At 47.3% G+C, this 25,732-nt stretch overlaps 1 protein-coding gene across 2 annotated transcripts in view; it reads left to right on the top strand.

Annotated features, from left to right (window-relative positions):
- Window positions 1-24,181, top strand: part of CACNB4 (calcium voltage-gated channel auxiliary subunit beta 4) — a 200,026-nt gene extending 175,845 nt beyond the window's left edge. For both annotated transcript variants that reach the window (XM_075317210.1, XM_075317211.1), the window contains 4 exons: window positions 9,768-9,919; window positions 11,751-11,846; window positions 20,106-20,291; window positions 21,432-24,181. In XM_075317210.1, coding sequence (XP_075173325.1) covers window positions 9,768-9,919; window positions 11,751-11,846; window positions 20,106-20,291; window positions 21,432-21,692 — 695 coding nt within the window. In that variant the 3' untranslated portion in view covers window positions 21,693-24,181. The remainder of the gene's footprint in view (window positions 1-9,767; window positions 9,920-11,750; window positions 11,847-20,105; window positions 20,292-21,431) is intronic.
- Window positions 24,182-25,732: the final 1,551 nt, after the last annotated feature.

The following is a 25,732-nucleotide window of genomic DNA, read 5'->3' as shown; positions in this document are numbered from 1 at the left end:
TAATGGACTCCCATTGACCCAGGTGGGGTATAAACAAGTGGCTATGACAGTGGGGCAAGCCGAACTGCAACACCAGGGTATGATTGTGATTATGAACGAGCCCAGTGATCATAACCCGAAAATAGTGCTGGGAACCAATGTGATGGAGCACTGTATGACTGATGTGTTGTCCCTATTGCAACAGCTGGCCGCCACAGCGGCAGGGAGCCGGCAGAGGGCTGTGCAGCGTGAGATCCGAGCCCTGATGTACCGCCAGCATGTAAGCTCAACAGGAGGGGAGATTGGTGGAGTGAGAGTGATGGATGTTGCTCCATTGACTGTGCCCCCTAGGAGCGAGATGATCATCTGGTGTAGGGCAGCAGTAGGGTCTCAGGGGCGTGACTACCCTGCAATGATGGAGCCCCTGCCTTCCGAGCACTGGCCCACTGTAATGGCCGCCCGAGGGGTGGTGGATGTGAAGAAAGGGAGAGTGCCTGTGAGAGTGCTGAACTGTGGAGAGGAAGAAGTCAGGCTTCCCCGGTATGCCACCATTGCCAAGCTGCTCACCCTGGACCCTCACACTATCCATGAAGCCAGCCCATCTACACTCCCACCTACCACCAGCACTTCCCCACACCAGAGGGAGACAAAGGAGTGGCATCAACAGCTACATGTAGGCACTGATGACACCCCTACACATCACAGGGCAGGGGTATACAGGGTGGTGCAGGAGTATGAACAGGTTTTTAGTAAGCACCCCCTAGACTTTGGGCAGATTAAGGGAGTCCAACACCACATCCCCACCGGTGAACATCCCCCTATCAAAGAGAGGTATAGACCTATTCCCCCTGCACATTACCAGTGTGCCAAGGATATGTTGAGGAATATGAAGGAGGCAGGGGTTATTCGGGACAGCTGTAGTCCCTGGGCCACTCCGTTGGTACTGGTCAAGAAGAAGGATGGTACCATGCGGATGTGTGTGGACTACCGGAAGATCAACCAGATAACCCATAAAGATGCCTATCCGTTACCTCGGATTGAAGAGTCTTTGGCTGCGCTGAGAACTGCAAACTACTTCTCGACCCTTGACCTCACCAGCGGATACTGGCAAGTGGCCGTGGCCCCAGAAGATCGGGAGAAAACCGCCTTCACCACCCCGATGGGGCTCTGCGAATTCAATAGTATGCCGTTCGGGCTGTGCAACGCCCCAGGAACCTTCCAACGGCTGATGGAGTGCTGTCTGGGACATCTAAACTTCGAGACCGTCCTGTTGTACTTGGATGATGTGATTGTTTATTCCCAGACGTACGAAGCCCATCTGGAGCACCTGGCCGAGGTGTTCGCGTCCCTTGCCAAGTATGGGATGAAATTGAAGCCCTCTAAGTGTCACCTGCTGAAACCCAGAGTGCAGTACCTGGGGCACGTGGTGAGTGCAGATGGTGTTGCCCCTGACCCTGAGAAGATTACTGCCATCCAGAGCTGGCCGAGGCCAACCACGGTGAGGGAAGTAAGGCAGTTCCTGGGCCTGGTGGGGTACTACCGGCGCTTTATCAAGGGATACACGAAGATGGCGGCCCCCATGCAAGACCTCCTCGTGGGACAGACCAAAGGTGGTAGACCCGTTGGAGCCCCACTGTCGTGGGAGGACAAGCATGAGGAGTCCTTTTGCCAGCTGAAGGCGGCCTTGACCGGAGAAGAGGTCCTGGCATACCCTGATTATGGGCGCCCGTTCATCCTCCACACGGACGCCAGTAACGTGGGGCTAGGAGCGGTCCTATCCCAGGTCCAGGATGGAAAGGAGAAGGTGATCGCCTATGCTAGCCGAAAACTCCGGCCGACCGAAAGGAACCCTGAGAACTATAGCTCCTTCAAGCTCGAGCTATTGGCATTGGTGTGGGCTATCACGGAGCGGTTCCGCCACTACTTGGCGGCAGCAACATTCACTGCGTTTACGGACAACAATCCGCTGACGCACCTGAACACGGCCAAGTTGGGCGCGCTGGAGCAGCGGTGGGTAGCCCGGCTAGCCAATTATGATTTCACCATAAAGTACCGGGCCGGTCGCGTCAACATCAATGCGGATGCACTCTCCCGGATGCCCCATCTGTCCGAAGAAGGGTGCGAGGATGACGACCTCGAGGAGATTGAGTTACCTGCGTTTCATCAGCCGCTTACTGAGAGGGTACAAGTACATCAGCAACGAGTGGATCTGGACCCACGGCCCAGTCAAGAGTGGCAGGAAGCTCAGGATCAAGCGCCGGCTGTTCGCCTTGTCAAGACTCTGGTGGAACAAGGTGCTACGGGAATAGACCCTGCCGCCCCAGCCGAAGCCCAACGCTTGTGGAAGGAACGGAAACGGCTTTACCTACACCAGGGGAAGCTGTACCGTGAGCTGATCAACCCGAAGACCCATGAGAAAATATGCCAGTTGGTCATTCCTCAAGCTGACGTCGCCACTGTCCTGCGGGCATACCATGATGGTGCTGGCCACTTCGGGTGGAAGAAGCTGGAGATGCTGTTGAGGGAGCGGTTCTATTGGAGTGGGATGCGTGAATCGGTGGAAGCCTGGTGCCGGGAATACGGTCCTTGTACGCTAAGGAGAAAGGACGAGACTAGCCAGAGGGCACCCTTACATCCAATAGTCACCCATCAGCCGCTGGAATTGGTCGCCTTAGACCATGTCAAGCTCACCCCTAGCCGAAGTGGGTACACCTATGCATTGACCATTGTGGACCACTACTCAAGATTTATGGTGGTAGTCCCCGTTAAGGACCTGACTGGTCGAACCGCTGCTCGAGCGTTCCAGGCTTATTTTTGCCGACCCCATGGGTACCCCGAGAAGGTACTGACTGACCAGGGCCCGGCCTTTGAAGCAGAGGTGTTCCACGAATTCTGCCAGTTGTATGGCTGCAAGAAAATCCGGACCACTCCGTACCACGCCCAAACCAATGGCATGTGCGAGAAAATGAACCACTTGGTCCTGGGACTTCTCAAGACGCTACCACTGGAAGAACGGAACCTGTGGCCGGAAAAGCTACCCGACCTGGTCGACATGTACAATAATATCCCCTCTAGCTCGACGAAGTGCACCCCAGCGTATCTGATGAGGGCTCGGCCCGGCCGCCTGCCGGTGGATCTGGAGATGGGGTTGGAGGCCTCCGAAGCACTCCCTTCGACGGTGGAGTGGGAAAGCCGGAGGAGAGCACAATACCGGCAAATCCAGGAGTATGTGGAGAAAAACCTCAGTCGAAGTCGAGAACAGCAGGAGCACCGGTTCAATCAGAAGGCGTCCGCGGATCCTTTCCAGCCAGGAGATGTAGTGCTGAAACGGAAGAGGAAAGCCCACAAGCTGGATGATCAGTGGGAGCAAGTCCCTTACGTCATACAACCCACAGAATGGGAAGATGGGAAGGCCTACCAGATCAGTCGTGACCAAGGGGGCACCCTGGCCACAGTTTCCCGGGACCATCTAAAAAGGTGCCCTCCAGCATTGAAGGCAGAGGCTGAAGTACCGGTTCCTCCACCAGCGGAGAAGGCAGCAGAGGTAATCCACACGGTGATGGGTGACTTCCCAGCAAACTGGCCTACACAGAACGGCGCGGTGATTCTTCCAGTGATACTGTTCCCACAACCCGTGGATGAAGGAGTAGTGGAAGTGGTTAACCGTGAGCCAGAACCAGTGCCAGTGCCCAGGGATGAACCTGTACCCAGCTCCCCTACGCCCCCGCCTGCTCCACACTATAGCCGGGAGGAGGAACCGATTGTTCCCTCTACCCCACTGTCTAGCACCACTGACACCGGGCCCCGAAGGTCCACCCGTTCCAACCTAGGTAGACATCCACTTAGGTACAGGGAGACCGTTCTGTGAGTAAAAGGGGTCGGGAATGTAAAGAGTGCTTGTTTGCTTGTTTGAAAAGTTTAAAAGTTTAAAGAATGAAGAAAAATGATTACCGAACAGTAACCAGATTTGTTTTTGTGATTTGCAACCGGCTGGAGCCGGCACCGTTGTCCCCGTGGGGACCGTTTAAAAAGTTATGCATGGGAACTATCTATGGACAAGCCCGTGAACTTTGCAGGGCAACCACAAACGTTAGTGGCTTGTAAATATGTTGGTTACCGTTACCGTTTCCGCAGGCCGCCTCCGGAGAGGCGGGTTGGAGGGAGGGCCCTGAGCAGAGCAGGCCAGGGCCCAGCCACCAAAGGAACCGGTGGCTACCCTCTGGAGGGAAGGACAGATCCCGCTCGGGTACCGTGTGCTGGACTGTGGGTCAAGGGGTGCTGCCTGGGTTTTAGGGGCAGCATCAGGGCCAGGTTACTTGGGTGGGAGAGAGCGGAAACCGTAACCGTAAACCGTTGCAACGTTAAAAGTAAATGTGCCTCCCGTCTTGGGAAGAAGTTATTAAAAATGTTATCCATGTTTGTTTAACCTTGTTACCCCTTTTTCAGAAAAATAAAACCGGTGTAGGACGGCAGCCCGCTGACGGTCTGCATTTTGCTAAGGGGGAATCTGTCGCCCTGGGCAAGCCAGGGGTCACAGGTCACAACACCACCACACCCCACATCCCAGGTAGGCACACCTAAGCTGAACCAAAAATCCTTGTTGCCTTCCTCCAGAGGCTGATCATTCACACCAGGGGGTGGGCCAGGCGGTTGGCTCCGCCCACCAAGGAGATCACAGCTCTGGAGGCAGGAAGTACCAGGCAGTTGAGCTCAGGGCGAGCTTGTGTAAACAAGATTAGCCCGGGCAGGGCAAGAGTGAAGTCCAGTGAAGGGCTAGAGTAAACAACAGAGAAGTGAAAGTGGAGGAAAGAAGAGTAGTAAAGGAGGAAAGCAAGAAGTGGTGACAGAGCAGAGAGTGTGTAAGCCTGAGAGCCCAGCTTTGTGTAGGGCCAGAACAGCAAGGTCAGCGACGGCGGTGACTGTCTGGAGGGGGACCGTTTGCAAGTTCCTGGAAGGACCCCGTTGGCTGTGTGCCCGGTGGTCTGGAGCAGTGTTCCGAAGGACAGTCAGCACCAGGGCAGGGGCCTCTCGGACCCCGGCAAGGCTAGGAGTCGCCAAATTTGCCGAATCCGTCAGTGAAGGGGACGTAGATTCCCCCAACAACCAAGTCCCGATTGAAGGCAACAGCCCAACCCGTACAACAGAGGCACCGCCACCGCCAGGGCACCAGTCTCTGAGGGCCAGCGCCTGCGGGCAAAGTGTAGTGCTCCTCCGGCCCAGCTTGAAGCCGGGGAGCGGGTTACCGGTGGGGACCCATCGCAACCAACCGTATATACAGGTGCAAGGAAGAGGGACATCACCGTCACCTACCGGGAAAGCAAAGCAGCCGTCTGTGGGACCGTCCTACCAGCCGTTTGGTTTACCGTACAAACTGTGTCCACGTCTCAGGCTGAGTGAGTACCACAGTGCCGCAAGGCACAGCGCTGTCCCCGCGTCCCTGCGCCCACCAAGCCCTGCACCTCACAAACCATCACCGGGCCCCGGGATCACCAACCCCTACCCACGGAGGGGCAACACAACACCTGGCTGCTCCCCATCACCATCCCCGGGATCCCCACTCAGAGCAGCGGTGGTGCAATCACCACAACCGTGGGTGGCGTCACGAACTATAACAATCCCCCACACCCAACAACAAACCCCCTTTCACTCACGGGCGAGGAGTGTCGCTCGAGGAACCCCGGGATCCGGCCCACAGCTCGAGCCACCACTGAGCAGCTGCCGGACCCGAGCAGAAGGGGTGAGCGTAGTGTGCTGACACCCTCTTCCCCGCCCGCGACATAACCACTTAAATTCTGCTGTTAATCTCTAAGAGCGTCATTTAAATGGCACTATTCAGGGCAACCATCCGTTCAGTCTTCCATTGTCCACCCACTCCCCTCGACATCTTGGTGCCCCTGTGATGCTTAGCCACAGCTTGAACTTCAGGATTGCAGTAGTATAGTACAAAACCTTGACTCTTATGAATTATTGCACTATATATTACAAGGTTCAAATCCCTTAATAGACTAAAAAATGAAGTGAAAAAAAAAGTTTAAAAAAAATTCTAGTCACCCCAACTAATAATAAACAAGTACTGTAGTATCATAACATCCAGAAAAGTCTGTTCTATCAAAACATAAAATTATTTAATCCACAAATTAAAAGTCGTAAAAAAAAATAAAACACTGAAACACCAGAATTGCTGTTTTTCAGTTGCTGCACTTCTCTCAAAAAATGCAAGTTATCAAAACATCATATATACCCCAACATGGTACCAATAAAAAGAACAGTTCAGCACTCAAAAGAAACAAGTCTATGGCTGGAAAAGTAAAAAAGTATGGTTCTTGAACAAAGGGGATTAGGAAACACAAAGTTTTTATATATGGGGATAACTTACTAATTGTTGGGGTTCTGACTACTTAGACCTCATGCCTTCCCGAGATCAGAACTACAAACTTGGCTCTGCAGAGCTCTGTCTTTAAGGTTCAAACAACATGGCGTCTTTGGCCCCAACCAAGATCACTATGTTTCGCTGCTCCATTGCAGCACAATTCAATAAATGAATGGCCACCGCTGCAACAAGTATGTGGCACAAAATCATAACCATTTGGATATTTTGAAATTTAATTGTAGTGGTACTGTAGTGGGCACGGGGGATTCCATTGACTTGTATTTTGTTGTTAATTGGATATTTTGAAAACTTGTTTGTATTGGTACCAAAGTGGGCACGGAGGGACCCTATTGACTTGTATTTCGTTGTTAACTGGATATTTTGAAACTTGTTTATATTGGTACCGTAGTGGGCATGAAGGGACCCCATTGACTTGTATCTCATTGTTAATTGGATATTTTGAAACTTGTTTTTATTGGTACCATAGTGGGCTTGGAGGGACCCCATTGACTTGTATTTCGTTGGTAATTGGATATTTCAAAACTTGTTTGTATTTGTACCATAGTGGGCATGAAGGGACCCCATTGACTTGTATTTTGTTACTTGGATATTTTGAAACTTGTTTGTATTGGTACCGTAGTGGGCATGAAGGAACCCCATTGACATGTATTTCGTTGTATAATTGGATATTTTGAAACTTGTTTGTATTGGTACCGTAGTGGGCACAGAGAGACTCCATTGACTTGTATTTCTTTATTAATTGGATATTTTGCAACTTGATTGTAGTAAAATTGTAGTGGTCACGGTGTGACATTCAATTGTATTGCGCTGCAATGTAGTAGCGACACATACCAACCTTTGCCCATCCAAGCTAATAAAGAAGAGGTTGCACATGTTTGTCCTCTGTTCCTTTCATTGTCTATGGGACTACGAAATAACAAAGCACCCTACTTGGCTTTCTCCAGCAGTTACATTAAAAATAAATGGAATGGAGTTTGAGGACCTCTGCTCCATCCAGATGGGGCACTGCACAACCCCTTTCTCAGGATCGAGAGCTCCAGTCTTTATATTTCACAGTAGTTAGACTTCTAAAAATCATTAAGGTATGGATAGGGGATAACTATAGATTCTGGCCATACCCATCCTTTTGCATCTACTCTATTAATTTACATTATATTGCTGCTTCACGCCACTGTGTCCTGCATACCCAAACCCTTCTTGATCTTGATAAACCAGATTGAAACAGATGAATTGGACCCATTTAGCAATCCTTCTCTGAGTGACACTATTTAAGAAAAATATGTGCCCTGTATATTTTATACATATAATAGTTCGTTAATCACATTAGCTGATTATCCATCCGCGCTGATAACTTGTGAACATTCTCGCCATATTTTAAGCTACGTAGTAAGCAGTGCAGATATATCCAGTAATCACCAAAGGTAGCGATAATTAGATGTGAACAGCAGATTTCGTAAACTTGATAATTCGATGCTGTGTAAAGCATATGCACACAGATAGCAGCTATATATTTATAGCTCCATGTTTGCCAGGTCTTGTGGTCGGAGTTATTTATGGGTCTTGTGAACAATATATTGAATGCATTTGTTAATATGTGGCTTGTGGAGGGGGAGGTCTGACCCAGTAGAAAGGTAGGGAAATGGCGCCCACATATGGCTGTGTTTGGTACTGCATCTCAATGTTGGGCTAGTGGCTTTTTAAGGCCGGGGTCACACTTGCGAGTGCCTCGCGTGTTTCTCTCGCGAGTCTCTCATTGCATCACCCGTCACGGCCGCACACTCGCCGGACAGGAGCGTCTTAGCTGCATAGAGATACATGCAACCGACCTGCTCCTGTCCGGAGAGTGTGCGGCCGTGACGAGTGATGCAATGACAAACACGCGAGGCACTCGCAAGTGTGACCCCGGCCTAATGATCACAGTGGCTTCTATGTTTGTCTACTAGATAGTGTATTGATAGCCTGTCTTAAAGGGAACCTGTCACCAGATTTTGGCCTTCTAAGCTAAAACTAGCACCTTAAGCAAAACCTGTGCTGCATTCTATAAAGGCGCACGTTACCCCCCTGACCCCACCTGTAGACCCCACAAATACCTTACTAAAATCTCCCGCCATGTATGTACATTGTCCACTTGTAGGTATATGTCCCCTCTGAAGTGTAAAGCGCTGTGGATTATGTTGGCGCTATATAAATAAAAATTATTCTTATTATATGCATTGCATACTGATATCAGTCAGCTTATCATCAGACAGGTATAATTGTCTGTTTCTGATGTTGCTCTGTAAAAAGTGGGGAAAAATACAATCAGATATATAAAATAATGTTATAAATCAAATAAAAATTAAAGAGTTCCAACCCAGCCTTCAAGTGTCATATGTTTCCCAATTACCTTCAGGCTGAAATATCTACTGTTGCCAGCAGGGGGCACTGTGGATTTGCAATGTAGGAGTGAAATATCTTTTCTTGCCAGTAGGGGGCTCTATGGATTTGCATCATGGGTGATGTAATGTCTACTGTTGCCAGCAGGGGCGCTGTGGATTTGCATTGTGGGGGATGAAATATCTACTGTTGCCAGCAGGGGCGCTATGGATTTGCATTGTAAGGGTGAAATATCTTTTTTTGCCAGTAGGGGGCGCTATGGATTTGCATCATGGGTGATAAAATATCTACTGTTGCCAGCAGGGGGACAGGAGTTTTTGCAAGGCAGAATAAAGAATTTTATCGATACAAAAATCACAAGTAAACACATATGAAAAAACACGTAAAGGTTAAAATAGTGCTATAGGGGGGAGACACCCAGAGACGTGTGGGACAGAGAGGCATGCTCATATAAATATCAGAAACATGGGTATATGCATCAGGTTTAAATAAGTTATAAGGTGCAATCATATAATAAGCCTTACTTCAATTGCTTACCCATTGTTAAAAGAGCGTCGCTAATGCGTCGCTAAAACGTCCCACAAGTCAGAAAAACCCATCCAACGCGCGTTTCGCGTCGCACATCTCAGCTTCCTGAGATGAAATATCTTATGTTTCCAGCAGGGGGCGCTGTCGATTTGCATCATGGGGGATGAAATATCTTATGTTTACAGCAGGGTTCACTGTCGATTTGCATCATGGGGGATGAAATATATGTTTCCAGCAGGGGGCGCCATAGATTTGCATTGTGGGGGATGAACTATATACTGTTTCCAGTAGGGGGTGCTATGGATTTGCATCATGGGGGTGAAATATCTTTTGTTGCCAGCAGGGGGCGCTGTGGATTTGCATTGTTTGCGCCTATGTATTGTCAATGACATTTTTCTCCCCCCCCCCCCCCCCCCGCTTGTCATTTCTTGCCCTCAGACAATGGCCCGGATTATATTTGCATAGTGATAATTGTTTCCATTCTTTTTCCCAGCCGAAGTGCAGAGTGAAATAGAGCGAATCTTTGAGCTGGCGCGCTCTTTACAGCTCGTGATTCTAGATGCAGATACCATTAATCATCCAGCACAACTAATCAAGACGTCATTAGCGCCGATTATCGTTCACGTCAAAGTGTCTTCTCCAAAGGTAACAGTATTTGTCACGTGTGTCACATGTTCATGGACCGCGCTCGTCCTGACTGTCTATCACTCCCTTCCTATTTGCCTTAAAAAGCATTTTGTGCTTAAAAATCACCAGTGATTACAATAAAGGGCCAATGGGGATGTTAAAAAAAAGACATAACCTCACCTACTGCATCCCCATCCCCGCCAGTCTCCAAGTTTCCTCTTCCTACGGGAGAGCATCAGGTGACCGCTGCAACCAATTAGCGGCTGGAAGAGGAATCTAAGAGACTGTTTCTTATCACTCCGATCTGATGGAACATGAACTCTGCCGTCAATCAGTGACCACTGATTGGCTGCAGTGATCACCTGATGCAAGAGGAAGAGAAGAGATTGGTAGGGACATTGTCAGCAGTACAGAGGAGCAGCGGGACCAGCAGATGAGTATCTGTGACTTTGCTTAGCTTGAGGTATACTTATTTCGAGAAAGTAATCTCCAGCAAAAATCCACTGTTACATATAGCTGACAAGTTGCTGTAAAAGCCAGAATTGGAACTAACTCCGATCCTTGCTGCTTAACCCCTTAGATGCCACAGTCAATAGCGGCCATTGCATCTAAACACTTTAATAATGGAAGATCTCTCTCTGTTAAGGCCCCGTCACACGCAGTGATATCGCTAGCGAGCGTACCCGCCCCCGTCGTTTGTGCGTCACGGGCAAATCGCTGCCCGTGGCGCACAACATCGTTAGGACCCGTCACACGGACTTACCCGTTTAGCGACGTCGCTGTGGCCGGCGATCCGCCGCCTTCCTAAGGGGGTGGTTCGTGCGGCGTCACAGCGGCGTCACTAAGCGGCCGCCCAATAGAAGCGGAGGGGCGGAGATTAGCAGCCGTAACATCTCGCCCATCTCCTTCCTTCCTCATTGCCGGCGGCCGCAGGTAAGCTGCAGTTCGTCGTTCCCGGGGTGTCACACGTAGCGATGTGTGCTGCCTCGGGAACGACGAACAACCTGCGTCCTCAACAGTCAACGATTTTTTTGAAAATGAACGACGTGTCAATGATGGACGATTTGGTGAGTATTTTCCATCGTTAACAGTCGCTCGTTGGTGTCACACGCAACGACGTCGCTAACGATGCCGGATGTGCGTCACGGAATCCGTGACCCCGGCGATATATTGTTAGTTACGTCGCTGCGTGTAATGGGGCCTTTACTCCATTGTGTGACACTTTAGCCTAGAATGTATCCAATGAGAAAGAGAGCACAGGTAGCTATAGAGGAAAAACAGGGGGCCACTCGGAAATTTTCCAGTGGAACCCTGTTTTTTTTATAGTGGGAAAAACGTTTCCCAGTATAAAATGGGAGTCACGTGGTGATCTGACAGTCTGCTCAAATTGGTCACGGAGCAAGTAAAGACCAATAGAAGTATAGTGATGTATCGCAGGAGGAAATCACATAACGATGCAGTATGGGATGAGGCATGTAGGAACGGGCAGGACGTGAGTCTTATATAACCCCTTTTAACAATGTGCAATACAGGGTAATATTGTGGTACCGTGTTATCCAGAAAAATCAATTGAAATACTATGTCCCAAGAATGACAAAAGTATTTTAGGAGTGATACCTTTATAGGCTAACCAGAACAATTATATTAGCAAGCTTTCAGAGCACACAGGCTCCTTCTTCAGGCGATTTACAAAACCTGAAGAAGGAGCCTGTGTGCTCTGAAAGCTTGCTAATATAATTGTTCTGGTTAGCCTATAAGGGTATCACTCCTAAAATATTTTTGTCATTCTTGGGACATAGTATTTCAATTGAATAACCCCTTTTATAAATACTTGATTCTTTCATTCCAGGTATTACAGCGACTCATCAAATCCAGAGGAAAATCCCAAAGCAAACACTTAAATGTACAATTAGTAGCTGCCGACAAACTTGCCCAATGTCCTCCAGTGAGTATATACAATGTTATGTTCAGTTGGCATTACCTATCAATACAGAATGTCTGTGTATTTCACTATGAATGAGCCCTGTGCACATTAAAGAAGTTCTCCAAGAATGTAATAAAATGGCCCTATAACGTACAGTGGGACCTTGGTTAACGAGAACAATCCGTTCTGGGACTGTGCTTGTTAACCAAGTTACTCGTTCAGCAAAGCAAGATTTCCCATAGGAAATCATTGCAATGCAGACAATTCGTTCCACAACTTGTTAAATGTCCCATCCTGGTCCCCTATTGTGCCATTCTACACACGCACAAACACACACAAGCACACACAAACACGCACAAACACACACGCACACACATATAATGCTCACCTTACCTTCCGTTCCCTCGCCGGTCTCCTGGAACTTGCAGTTCGCCCGTACAAGATGTGTAACGGGTAACCAAGGCGACCGATGCCGGACCTTCCGCACTCATCGCGCTGACGTCAAAGGCAGGAGCCGCTGGCCTCTGATTGGCCAGCGCGCTGCCTTTGAGTAGCGCCTGACAGGGGAAGTTCCTCCCTCGTCGCAATGGTTACCGGATACACATCCTGTGGAGGGAGGACCTTCCCCTGTCAGCTGCTACTCAAAGGCAGCGAAAGGTCCAGCATCGGTTGCCTTGGTTACCCGATACATGCAAGTTCCAGGAAGCCGGTGAGGGAATGGAAGGTAAGGTGAGCATAATATGTGTGCGTGCGTGCGTGCTTGTGTGTGTTTGTGTGTGTTTGTGCGTGCTTGTGTGTGTTTGTGTGGACTGCAAGAGCGGGTTACAGTGTGGTGGATGTATGGAACCGGAAGTGTGTGCGGTGAGTATTTTGCTCGTACAGCAAGGCTTGCTCGTAATCGGAGTTACAATTTACAGGAAAGCTTTGCTCGTTAGGCAAAATACTCGCTAACTGGGTTACTTGTTAAGTGAGGTTCCACTGTAATTCAAACGATAGCCCATCCTAGTCACATGTCAGGATGGGCTGTAAGCTGAAGAAACATAACTCCCGAGACCTGTGTTTCAATGACGGAGGAGCTGCATTGTAAGCACACATATTGGTGAGCTTACGGAAAAGGGCTGTGACAGGAGAAGAAATTACATTTTCTTCTTGGTTGAGTGAGTGTGGAGAACTATGCACAGCTAGGTGAGAAGATTTATTTCTTCTCCTGTCACAGCCCTTCTCTGGCAGCTCCCTAGTGGTATTTGTGGTTATACCATTCTCAGTGTTGGGCTGGAAGAGAGAGAACTGTGCTGCTAGATACTTCTGTTACTGATCATGAAGGATATTGTGGCAACGTCTCCCTTAATCACAGGAAGATGTCTCCAGACTATGAAACGCAGACACAACTTTTAGTTATTTTTCTTTGATAAAACTGTGTTTTATAAACCTAACTATATGGTACAAAAATATGATTTTTGTTATGTTGTTATATTAAAACTGGAGAAAGGTGGAGTGAATTTAATATATATATATATAATATGCAAGATAAGCAAAGCTTTTTAAAAATATGTAACTTGGTTTAAGAGCAATGCTTTGCAATAAGAGCAAATCTTCACCGTGCACACTTCCGGTTCCGTCCTTTCACCGCGCTCTGACCCGCTCTGGAGGTACCGTAATTTTCTGTCCATATGTACTGTATACAGTATACCATTGTACAGTATATACTATATAGCATTTATATCATTTTGCATTTGTGGATACAGAATTGTACTCTGTTTCGGCTATCCAGTACAGCACATTGCTTATACTGTACCTCCCGCACTCCAACAATTTTATTGGAAGCTAATGTGCAGTTTAATTTGTTTTATATGTTTCTTTACAGTACAGTATTTTGTATTAGTCACTGTTATAATTTTATATGAATACAGTTCATTAGTTTGTATTACTGTAATAAGTTTGTATAAATGTAGTAAATATTTTTGGGATGTGGAACGAATTGTCTGCATTTTAATTGTTTCCTATGGGAAAATTTGCTTTCAGATAAGAGCAACGTGGTTTAAGAGCTCACTCCCTAAACAAATTGTGCTCGTAATCCAAGGTTTCCCTGTATATATATATACATATATATCATACAAAATTTAATTTACTATATATATATATATATATATATATAATACATATATACATATATATATATACAGTGGCGTAACTAGAGTTTGATGGGCCCTGATGCGAAATTTGGACCGGGGCCCCCCCTCGACGTACCCCGACACTTAGGGTATGGGATAATGACACTGACACTCGGGGTACAGGATAATGACGCTGACACTTGGCTTTTACCCACAGCACCCAGGTTTCCCATGATCTGAAATTCCTCTATCAGCACCCAGCTTTGCTATGTTCTGATATCGATCTTGTCTTGTCTTGTTCATCTTGTCCTCGGCACCCAGCTTCCCCATGCTCTGCCATACATCTTACCCTCAGCACCCAGTCTTCCCATATCAGAGCATGGGAAAGCTGGGTGCTAAAAAAGATGTACAGCAGAGCATGGAAAAGCTGGGTGCTGAGGGAAAGAGCCTTTTTCCCCGTCACCACAAAAGATTACCATCCCATGCTTGTATCTTTGTCCTAACTTGTATATAGTTCTCCAAATACTATAATAGCCCCCACATAGCCTTCCATATAGTATAAAGGGTCCCACATAACCCTTCATATATTAGAATGCACCCCCATAGTTCTCCATGTATTACAATGCATTTCCCATAGTTCTTGATGTATTATAATTCACCCCATAGTCCTCCATATTTTATACTGCACCACAGTCCTCCATGTTTTGTAATGCACCCCCATAGTCCATGTATAAGGTAGGCTCCATAGTCCTCCATATATTATAATGTAGCCCCCATAGTCCTATATGTATTATAATGCAGCCCCATAAATCATCATATTGCATTATGCAGCCCCATACTCCTCCATGTATAATGCACCCCTATATTCCATGTATAAGGTGTCCTTCATATTGTATAATGCAGCTTCATAGATCTCCATGTATAATGCACCCCTAGTCCATGTATAAGGTGTCCTTTATGTTTATTATGCAGTCCCATAGACTTCCATGTATCATGCAGCCGCCCCCCCCCCCCAGGGCCTCAATGTGTCATGGAGCCAGCCCCCCCAGGTGTCATGCAACCAGCCCCCCTAGGGCCTCTATGTGTCATGCAGCTAGCCCCACCAGGGTTTCCATGTGTCATGCAGCCAGCCACCCCAGGTGTCATGCAGCCAGCCCCCTCAGGGCCTCTATGTGTCATGCAGCCAGCCCCCCCAGGGCCTCAATGTGTCATGCAACCAGCTTCCCCTGGGCCTCCATGTGTCATGAAGCCAGCCCCCCAGGTGTCATGCAGCCAGTCCCCCCAGGGCCTCTATGTGTCATGCAGCCAGCCCCACCAGGGTTTCCATGTGTCATGCAGCCAGCCCCCCCAGGGCCTCTGTGTCATGCAGCCAGCCCCCCAGGTGTCAAGCAGCCAGCCCCACCAGGGCCCCCATGTGTCATGCAGCCAGTCCCAACAGGGCCTCCATGTGTCATGCAGCCAGCCCCACCAGGGCCTCCATGTGTCATGCAGCCAGCCCCCCAGGTGTCATGCAGCCAGCCCCACCAGGGCCTCCATGTGTCATGCAGCCAGCCCCCCCTCCCGGGTGTCATGCAGCCAGCCCCCCCAGGGCCTCTATGTGTCTCCTTCCAACCCCTACGACCGCGGTAGTTACGCCCCTGCCCCCATATGTCACACACCCAGCCTGCACCCCCATATCACACACACTACACCCTCATATGTCTCACACCCTGCCCCACATATCTCACCCTGCCTGTACCCTAACTTACCCCTCTCAAACACTCTGCACCCCTTCACATCCTTCTGTCACAGTCTGCAGCCCTCATATGCCACTCACCCTGCACACCCCCTCCCTCATGTCCTCTCTTTTTCCATTACCAGTCATGTGTCCAAATCTCGTTCAGGAATCAGTATCTTCTGCTTTCTGCCCGGCATCCTGTGTCTCCTCCCACACAGTCACATGGGCGTGACATCATCGCAGGTCCTGGAAGGATGGATTCCGTGTGCTGTGCAGGAGCACTTCTGCTCTGCCGCAGGTCAGAGAGCCCCTCTCACAGGCTGGCCCCCTGACGGTCGCATTGTCGGCCACTACACAGCGGCACTACACATAGGGGCCCGGCAGCCGGCTCTGCAGAGCGGCTGCCGGGCCCCTAGAACCCTGCGGGCCTGGTCGCAGTGGCGACCTCTGCGACCGCGGTCGTTACGCCCCTGTATATATATATATATATATATATATATATATATATATATATATATGTCAGGACCGGGAGGACGGATGGGCTCAGGAGGTGGATCCACTGGACCGAGTATCCCACCTGGGGGCAGGGTACACGGCAGCCGGAGCACTGGCGTGGCCGGGACAGGTATAACCAGGTCAGCAGAGTCACAAAGTTCTTCAGGACGGTAAGGAAACAGGCACAGGTACCAGGGAGCAAAGACAAGAAGTCTACAGGACACGGCACCAGGGGGCCTGAGCACCTAGCACAAAAGACAAAGCTTCTAGACACGTTGATCAGGCAACGCCCCTATGGAAGGGCCAGTCTTATATATCCAGCACAGCCGTATGTCACTTCCTGCTTCAGGTGTGCTGGGTCCATAAAACCAGGAGAGTGGGCGCGGCCTGGTCCTATACAGAGGCATGAGGCTAATACTCAGAGTCAGACTCATGAGACCAGGAGCAGGACACAGGAGAGCACGAGCGGGAGCGGCAGCCATGACCGGTGGACACGTGGAGTGGATCAGTGGGTAAGGAGCAGTGCAATGACGGTGAGGCCGGATCAGTGGGTACGGAGCGGTGGTGCGATGCAGGTGCGACTGGATCAGTGGGTACAGAGCGGTGGTGCAATGCAGGTACGACTGGATCAGTGGGTATGGAGCGGTGGTGCAATGCAGGAACCGGCTCAGTGGGTAAGGAGGGCTGCTGGGACACCGGGAGCGTGACAGTACCCCCCCCTTGAAGCCCCCCTCCCCGCGGCTGGGACATGTAGGCGCGCCGAAGAGGGGCAGCAACGTACTTCCGGGACAACCAGGACCGAGCCTCGGGACCGCAATCCACCCAATCGACCAGGAAGGACTGCCTACCCCGGACCGTTTTCATGGCCACTATGTCCCGTATCGGAGAACCCAAGTCAGCGGCAACGGAGGCAACGGATAGGGGAAGACAGTCAGAAGCAGGACTGGAGTCGTGGGCGACCGGTTCGGGCGTCTCGGACCGGGTACAGGATAGTGTGTCATCCTCAGTAGCAGGGGGCATCAAAGTCTCAAGTGCCAGGGATGGTGGCACGACGCTGGGCTGCGTCGACTCTGCTTCTGGGTCCGGTGGCACCACAGGCACAAGTGCCAGGAGCTGTGGTACACCGCTGGACTGCGTCGTCGCCTCTTCTTCTTCCGGCGGCATAGCAGGTTCAGGTGACAGGGGCCGAGGAACGGGCTGTAGGCAGTGGTCACGACACAAGGGTCCCCAGCGGGAAATAGCGCCAGAGCGCCAACTAATGACAGGGTCATGGAGTTGAAGCCAGGGCAGACCCAGCAGGAGCTCAGGAGCCATTCTTGGGATGACATAGAAGGCTATAGTCTCGGTATGCGAAGCGCCAACCTGGAGGTTCACGGGTTCGGTGGTAAACCGGACAGGTTTGTAGAGTGGTTTTCCGTCCACTGAGGCGAACCAGAGAGGCTTCTTCAGCGGGGTGACAGGGACCTGGTATTTGTCTACCGTGGCCTGGTGAATGAAGTTGCCTGCTGCCCCGGAATCGATGTGGGCCTCAGCTGAAAACCGGGTCCCCTCTGTCGTCACCCGGACAGTCTGTTTAACTGGAACCAAAGGGATTTCGGTGGCAAGGATGGCGGTTCCCACCATCCCTTGGACCTGGGGTCTACTTGGTTTCTCCGGGCAAGAACGGAGCATATGTGAACCGTCTCCGCAATAGAAGCACAGGCCCCGGGCGAGCCGTTCTGCACGGCGTTGCTTGGCTTGGGTCAGACGGTCCACTTGCATGGGTTCTGGCGATAAGTCACGGAAAGGCAGGGACGAGGGAGCGGTAGGTCTCTGCGGGGGCAAGGCATGGCAAGGTGGTCGCTTCTCCCGGACTCTTTCTTGGGTACGCTCCTGAAAGCGGAGGTCAATCCGGGTGGCCAGGGAAATCAAAGCATCCAGGGTGCGTGGAACATCACGGCCGGCTAGTTCGTCTTTAATACGACCCGAGAGACCCTCCCAAAAGGCCGCTGTTAAGGCCTCATTGTTCCAGCCCAGCTCCGAAGCGAGCGTGCGGAACTGGATGGCGTATTGGCCGACTGTTTGGGTCCCTTGGCGTAGCCGGAGGAGCGTAGAGGTCACTGCGGTAGTTCGTCCGGGTTCGTCGAAGGTGCCCCTGAAGGCTCGCAGGAACTCCTGGATGTCGGTGATCATCGGGTCCTCATTTTCCCACAGGGGGTTAATCCAGGCCAGGGCTTCGCCTTCCAGGTGTGACATCAGGAACGCCACCTTGGCCTGGTCTGAGGCAAACAAGTGCGGGAGCAACTGGAAGTGCAGGGAGCACTGGTTCAGAAAACCGCGGCAGGACTTGGGCTCCCCTGCATAGCGAGGCGGAGCAGCGAGGAGCAGTTGCGAGGCCGTGGAGGAAACTGGTTCGGACCTGGAGACTGGTTGCTGCGTGGACTCAGACGAGGCGGCGGTCTGCAGCGTATATAACCGATGGTCCACGGACGCCAGGAATTTCAGCATCCGGTTCAGGGTTTCACGCTGTTGTGCCAGCTCCTGGCGCAGCTCAGCCAGCTCTGATGTTTGTGCTCCAGCGGGATCCATGGCCTGATCAAACTGTCAGGACCGGGAGGACGGATGGGCTCAGGAGGTGGATCCACTGGACCGAGTATCCCACCTGGGGGCAGGGTACACGGCAGCCGGAGCACTGGCGTGGCCGGGACAGGTATAACCAGGTCAGCAGAGTCACAAAGTTCTTCAGGACGGTAAGGAAACAGGCACAGGTACCAGGGAGCAAAGACAAGAAGTCTACAGGACACGGCACCAGGGGGCCTGAGCACCTAGCACAAAAGACAAAGCTTCTAGACACGTTGATCAGGCAACGCCCCTATGGAAGGGCCAGTCTTATATATCCAGCACAGCCGTATGTCACTTCCTGCTTCAGGTGTGCTGGGTCCATAAAACCAGGAGAGTGGGCGCGGCCTGGTCCTATACAGAGGCATGAGGCTAATACTCAGAGTCAGACTCATGAGACCAGGAGCAGGACACAGGAGAGCACGAGCGGGAGCGGCAGCCATGACCGGTGGACACGTGGAGTGGATCAGTGGGTAAGGAGCAGTGCAATGACGGTGAGGCCGGATCAGTGGGTACGGAGCGGTGGTGCGATGCAGGTGCGACTGGATCAGTGGGTACAGAGCGGTGGTGCAATGCAGGTACGACTGGATCAGTGGGTATGGAGCGGTGGTGCAATGCAGGAACCGGCTCAGTGGGTAAGGAGGGCTGCTGGGACACCGGGAGCGTGACAATATATATATATATATATATGTATATATATATATGTGTATATATATATGTATATATATATATGTGTATATATATATGTATATATATATATGTGTATATATATGTATATATGTATATATATGTATATATATGTATATATGTATATATATGTATATATATGTATATGTATATGTATATGTATATGTATATGTATATGTATATGTATATATATATATATATATATATATATATATATATATATATATAATTTTTATTACATTTTTGTGTTAATTCCATTATTCCAATCATATTTTTTAGTCCACTTATGAGACTTTCTTGCTTTTTATACTGGAATACCATTGCATTACAAAAGATAGAGAAAATTATGGAAATCTATGAAGCCTAGCCACAGACCTTTTAGGTGAACTTGCAGCAGAATGGCTGTGTCTGCCCTATGCTCCTCCCTCTTCCTCTCCATAGACCTTTATGAGCACCAGCTGTCATCTCCTATCCTAATACTGGAAAAATCACACATTTTACCCATGAATTGAGAATTTTGAGAATGAAAGATCAGACCGTGAGGAGAAAGCAGCAGATTTCTCTAATAAAATATATTTTAAAATGTTCTTATTTTTAAGTGTAATATTGATTTATGAAGCAATTAAAACATCATTTACTCTTTATACCTTTGCTCTTATTTTTGCCAAACAGGAAATGTTTGATGTAATTTTGGATGAGAATCAACTAGAAGACGCCTGTGAGCACTTGGCGGATTATCTAGAAGCGTACTGGCGATCTACACATACCACTAGTAGCACACCCATGACTCCTCTTCTGGGAAGAAACCTAGGATCCACGGCTCTTACATCATATCCAACAGCAATCTCTGGATTACAGGTATTGGTCATGCGATAGTTACATGTTTAGTGTCGGCCCTGGTAAGCAGCCAGCAGAGGGCAGCCCCAGGGGATCCGCGGTACCCTGGCAGCTGGCGCCACATACAAAATACAGTCTTTGCTGGAAACGGCAGCAGCGGCAGGCAGAGTAATGGATCCATCTGGGATGGATACGGCCAGCAGCAGTGACCGGTGTGGATACTTGCAGTAGCAGGTATTGCAGTAGCCAACCGGCGTGGATGGAAGCGGCAGCAGCAGGGCAGCAAACTGGCACAGCACTGAAATATAACAAATGTCAGCAGCAGCACTCAGCACAATGACAGCAGCAGCACAAGGGACCTGAGAGCTAGTAGCATTACTAACTCGGTGTCCAGCTACCTCCCAAAGGGTAAAGGTGCCTTAAGTACCTGCAGCCTCTCAGCTGGCCAGAAAAGCACTTCCGGGTTAAGGTACGCAGGCTCTTTAAGAAAAGGGGCGTGCTGGCGCGTGCACCCTTCGGGCAGAACCAGGAAGCCTGTGAGATGTGCGCAGCCACCCGGAGGCAGCAGCAGGGACTCGGGATGGGGTGGCCAAAGCAGGATTGCCAGACGAGTGAGAGAGCTGACGTCCCCACTGGGGGAGGAGGGCAGGACAGTGCGGGGACACCTGTGTAGGGATGTGGGCATTACAGCCAACCTCCTTCTCTGGGGGACTGGTTGTTGTTTTCAGCATAGCTCAGGGTGCTGCTGTGCAGGAGGACGTAGAGCAGAAAAAAAACACTGCCACCTCTAGTCCCAACTTTGGTGGAATCCAGCATTCAGATTCCCACCAATCATATGGTAATCACTTGAGAATAGCAATTCGGTTCGCTTTTTCTTGGTCGGCTTCCAATCCCGTATTTCAAGGCAACTGGTCTTCACTTCTGCCACCGACATCCTTTATCAGGAACCCTGAGTGTCTCAGGAGCTCGCTAGACCCCAACGTGACGCACCTGATGACGTTGCAGAGACTAGTGGCACCAGAGACAAATTTTGGCAAAATCTGTACTTTCTCATGATTCATGTAGCTTTCCAAGAAAATAAAAAAAAAAGGTCCAGTTGTATAGTTGAAAATGAGTGTACCGAGGTGTCAAAAATTCTTCTCATTTCATTGCTTTTCGCAGAGCCAACGCATGAGACATAGTAACCACTCAACTGAAAATTCCCCCATCGAGAGACGAAGTTTAATGACCTCAGATGAAAATTATCACAATGAAAGAGCTCGGAAAAGCAGAAACCGCTTGTCTTCCAGTTCTCAACACAGTCGTGATCATTATCCTCTTGTGGAAGAAGAGTACTCCGATTCCTACCAGGACACTTATAAACCTCATCGGAACCGCGGCTCTCCGGGAGGATATAGCCATGATTCCAGGCACAGGCTTTGAGTTTGTTTGTTTTTTTTTGGAACTTGAGAATTGTGGTCACTGACCGCTTTGCTGTCCAGGAAACTTCCAGTGCATTGTTTTGTAATGCATTGCGGGTCAGAAAGACAACAAAAAGGTCAAGTTTCTGACAGCAACATAAGGTAGATAGAATATACAAATCACTTTATTTTGCCAGCTGTTCGAGTGTCACTTGATGCTACATCACAAGGCAAAATGCTTAACCACATCCATAAGTATTTACGTGTAGATAAAAAATTTATTGTGCCCTCTCGACAGACTTTTTTTTTTTGCTTTGACGTTGATATTTGAGCAGTATGTGTTTACATGGATTATTGCACACATCCATTTTGTAGTCTAGGGCAGGGGTCGTCCACTTTACTTCTTGATAACCTGGGCCGTTGAAGTTTTGGAGATCTCCTTGCATGAGGTTAAATAAAACAATCTAGTAAAGCATGGGCGGGACTTGCACAGTGACTTGTTCGGGGGTGGGTCCTCACAATTTCCTTATATGGATAACAAATGGTCCTAGCATGGAAAAGTCTGTGAATGGGTTCTCCAATGTGTCTTCTACAATAATGTTTCTTCCCTAAACATATTACTGCTTCTTAGGATGGCAAGAAAAGGTCTTTCGGAATAATTGTCTTTACGGTAGTCCCCTCCCATGAGCAAGAAAGGAAGTTAAGTTAATCACACTTAATCTAATGAGCTGTGTAGGGGGTAAACAAAGCACAGTAGGGTTCTCCAAAATGCATCTGTCATGTTGGAACCCGGAGATTGACGAGACTATGTGACAATAGCGATGACAAATAGGTGGTTTTGAGTGTCAATTCCAGTTGACCTTTCATTGATAGTCCCATCGATAGAGCAACCGGTTCGTAGCTTGGGATCTTTTAATTAATACTGTACCCATGTGAGGAGATTCTTGTGGATTATCCGGCCCATGGCTTTTCAGGATTTTAGTAGGTCGCTTCTGTTTTAGGGTACTTGTCAAGGCACGTATAGGAACAATTTCCTGCACTGGGAAATTTCCAAAAGAACAGTTCCAGTTGGAACCAATTTATAAAGCCAATTCCTGTTGGAATTTGGGTAAATTGACTGGAAAGTCTACTTGAGCATGTTGCATTCATTTTAAAATAACCTGGACAGGATTACGAGTGCGATGGGTATAGAAAAGAGAAACGTTTAATATAAAAAAAATAACATAAAATCTCTATACATTTATTTTTACTATATAATATAAAACATATCTTCAGCAGTTTTCCTATTAATAATAATGACACAAAAAAATACATAAAGCTTCAAAGTGACTTTTAAAACTTTCCAAAAATCTGATTTAAATAATTTTACATTTTTACAAAAAAAATAAATAAAAAATGCTCAGATTTTTGGGGTTGTGGGAGTTGAAATGATAGATAAAACGAGGCAATAATGACATCAGATGTCACTTCGATCAACTTTGGACATAAACATAGCAAACACATACAGTTTTACCTACAGCAAAAAAATGTTCTTTTCTAGTTTAATCCAAAATAAAATAAAAAAATAGACATTTTTTTCTAATTTCCATGTGTTTCTGCTATAGAACAGTTAAAAAATCAGGATAATATGAAAGTTAAATTTTAACCAGGCACTACTACATACCAAATATATATTTTAATATATCTTTGTAGCAGTCGGAGTTTCATTTTTTATGATACTGAGTTTCGAGCTTCCCGCACAGACATAAAGGTAAATGGTAATATCATGGCCGCCCCTAGGGGGAGCTTAGGAGCCAATTGCATACTGCTCATGTATTGAACATAGTAATAAAAATGTATTCGGGAAGTTGTAATAATGTAACACACAGGATTAAAAGGCGAAGATTTTATATAAATCCGGGGCTACAAACATTTTGTTGCATATATATGTTACTGCTGAAAGAAAAGTAAATGATGGGACAAAAAAAATAGATGGACTAGAGTCACTGCTACAGTGTGACTGTAGCAGTGAAGAGGCAAAAATCTGTTCATAGCCTAATTTATCAAGTCTACTACAGAATTTATTTTTCTGAAATCTTATTGCTTGGGTCAACTCCTTTACTTCCCTTTTTGATCAATTTCCTGCAATGTGTGACAACACTAAGATGTAACTGATCTCCGAGAGGTCAATCTGAGCAATAGTCTGCATTGGGTCTTCATGAGTTAAAAGGCTAAATCATAATGAGAATCCAAAAATAATCATTCCTCAATACTCAGCATATGGCACATACCTGTAATTATTGGCCACGCCCAGTGATCCTCATGGGTGGAGTCAATATAAGTAAGGCTCCTCTTTCCCAGAGGGAGGAACAAGCTTGTTGGTTAATTTGCCTTCTTTTCATTTTTAATTTTATGTCCTGTTTCTTGGCCTACCTTTAAACTTTTGTGTTGAACCGAACTGTAGGAAAATCTATTGTATAGATCTGCACTATTACACTGTATCATACCTTAATATGATATTAACCATTCAAAGAGGACTTCCTCATTTATTTATTTTTTTACTAATAGACACCCCACCTCTTCATTTTGTATGACCTATAAAAACCAAATATAAAACGACCAGAGAAATATAAGGCTGTGTGCACACGTTGCGTTTTTGTTGCTTTTTTTCTGCTCCGTTTTGTAAAAAAATCTGAAGGGTTTCCTAATGCCAGCAAAGTGAATGAGATTCCTGAAGTCTCATGCACACATTGCTTATTTTTCACTTTTATTTTGTTTTTGTTTTTATTTTATTTTTATTTTATTTATTTTGCCAGCAAAGTGAATAAGAATCCTGAAGCCTCATGCACATGTTGCTTATTTTTCACTTTTATTTTGGTTTTATTTTTTATTTTTATTTTATTTATTTTGCTAGCAAAGTGAATGAGAATCCTGAAGTCACATGCACACATTGCTTATTTTTCACTTTTATTTTGGTTTTATTTTTTATTTTGCCAGCAAAGTGAATGAGAATCCTGAAGTCTCCTGCACACGTTGCCTATTTTTCACTTTTATTTGTATTTTTATTTTTTATTTCTATTTTATTTTATTTTGCCAGCAAAGTGAATAAGAGTCCTAAAGTTTCATGCACACGTCGCTTATTTTTCACTTTTATTTTTATTTTATTTATCTTTTTGTTTTTTGTTTGATTTTTATTTATTTTATTTTGTCAGCAAAGTGAATAAGAATTCTGAAGTCTCATGCACACGTTGTTTATTTTTTACTTTTATTTTATTTTCTATTTTATTTTTATTTTATTTATTTTATTTTGCCAGGAAAGTGAATAAGAATCCTGAAGTCTCATGCACATGTTGCTTATTTTTCACTTTTATTTTATTTTATTTCTATTTTATTTTATTTTTTATTTTATTTTTATTTTTTTAAATCTACATTATGTCAATTCTGTCAGATTTTTTGCTGCACACTTTATCCATACTAACGAGTGAGAAAAAATCTGCACCAAAAATATGTGATATATTATGCTGTGTTTTTTCCTGCCAAAAGGTGCAGAAATTATAGAGATATTTCTGCATCAAATACTAAACGTGTGCACATACTGTGTTTGGCTAATGTTGACATTACCCTGATATTGGGTGCACCACATATTTCTTAAATTGACAGTATGATAATATTGGACTTCATTTGGGTGCTCATAAAAAAAATGATTGAAAAATGTTATATATGCAACTTATTTTCTTGGTATTCTAGCAACTGGTATTTTTAGTAACATGCTTAAATTCACTGTTGTTGAAAAACTTAGATTCTGTAAGTAGTGTCCATTGCAATGTCGCCCAAATTAATGCAGATGTCTGTTTTTAGTTGCATGCATGGGAATAGTTATTTGAACATATATTATGCATCTGAGCTGAAAACGCGTCAGTGCGGTTGGAGCAGATTATTGGATCACAAGGTGTAAATGCCCCAAATTGTATTCAGTTTTTGGAGGGATGACCTTATGGGCAGGAATATGGGTCCTTCAGAGGTCTGCTTTGTAGCTTTCTGCTCTATTGGAGGACTCAAATGATGTTCTTCTATTATATGTGT

This window comes from Anomaloglossus baeobatrachus, chromosome 7 (genome assembly GCF_048569485.1).
Source record: "Anomaloglossus baeobatrachus isolate aAnoBae1 chromosome 7, aAnoBae1.hap1, whole genome shotgun sequence".
NCBI classification, from domain to species: domain Eukaryota; kingdom Metazoa; phylum Chordata; class Amphibia; order Anura; family Aromobatidae; genus Anomaloglossus; species Anomaloglossus baeobatrachus.
Note: the sequence above shows the minus strand (reverse complement) of the source record. Positions and strands in the feature narration are given on the sequence as shown.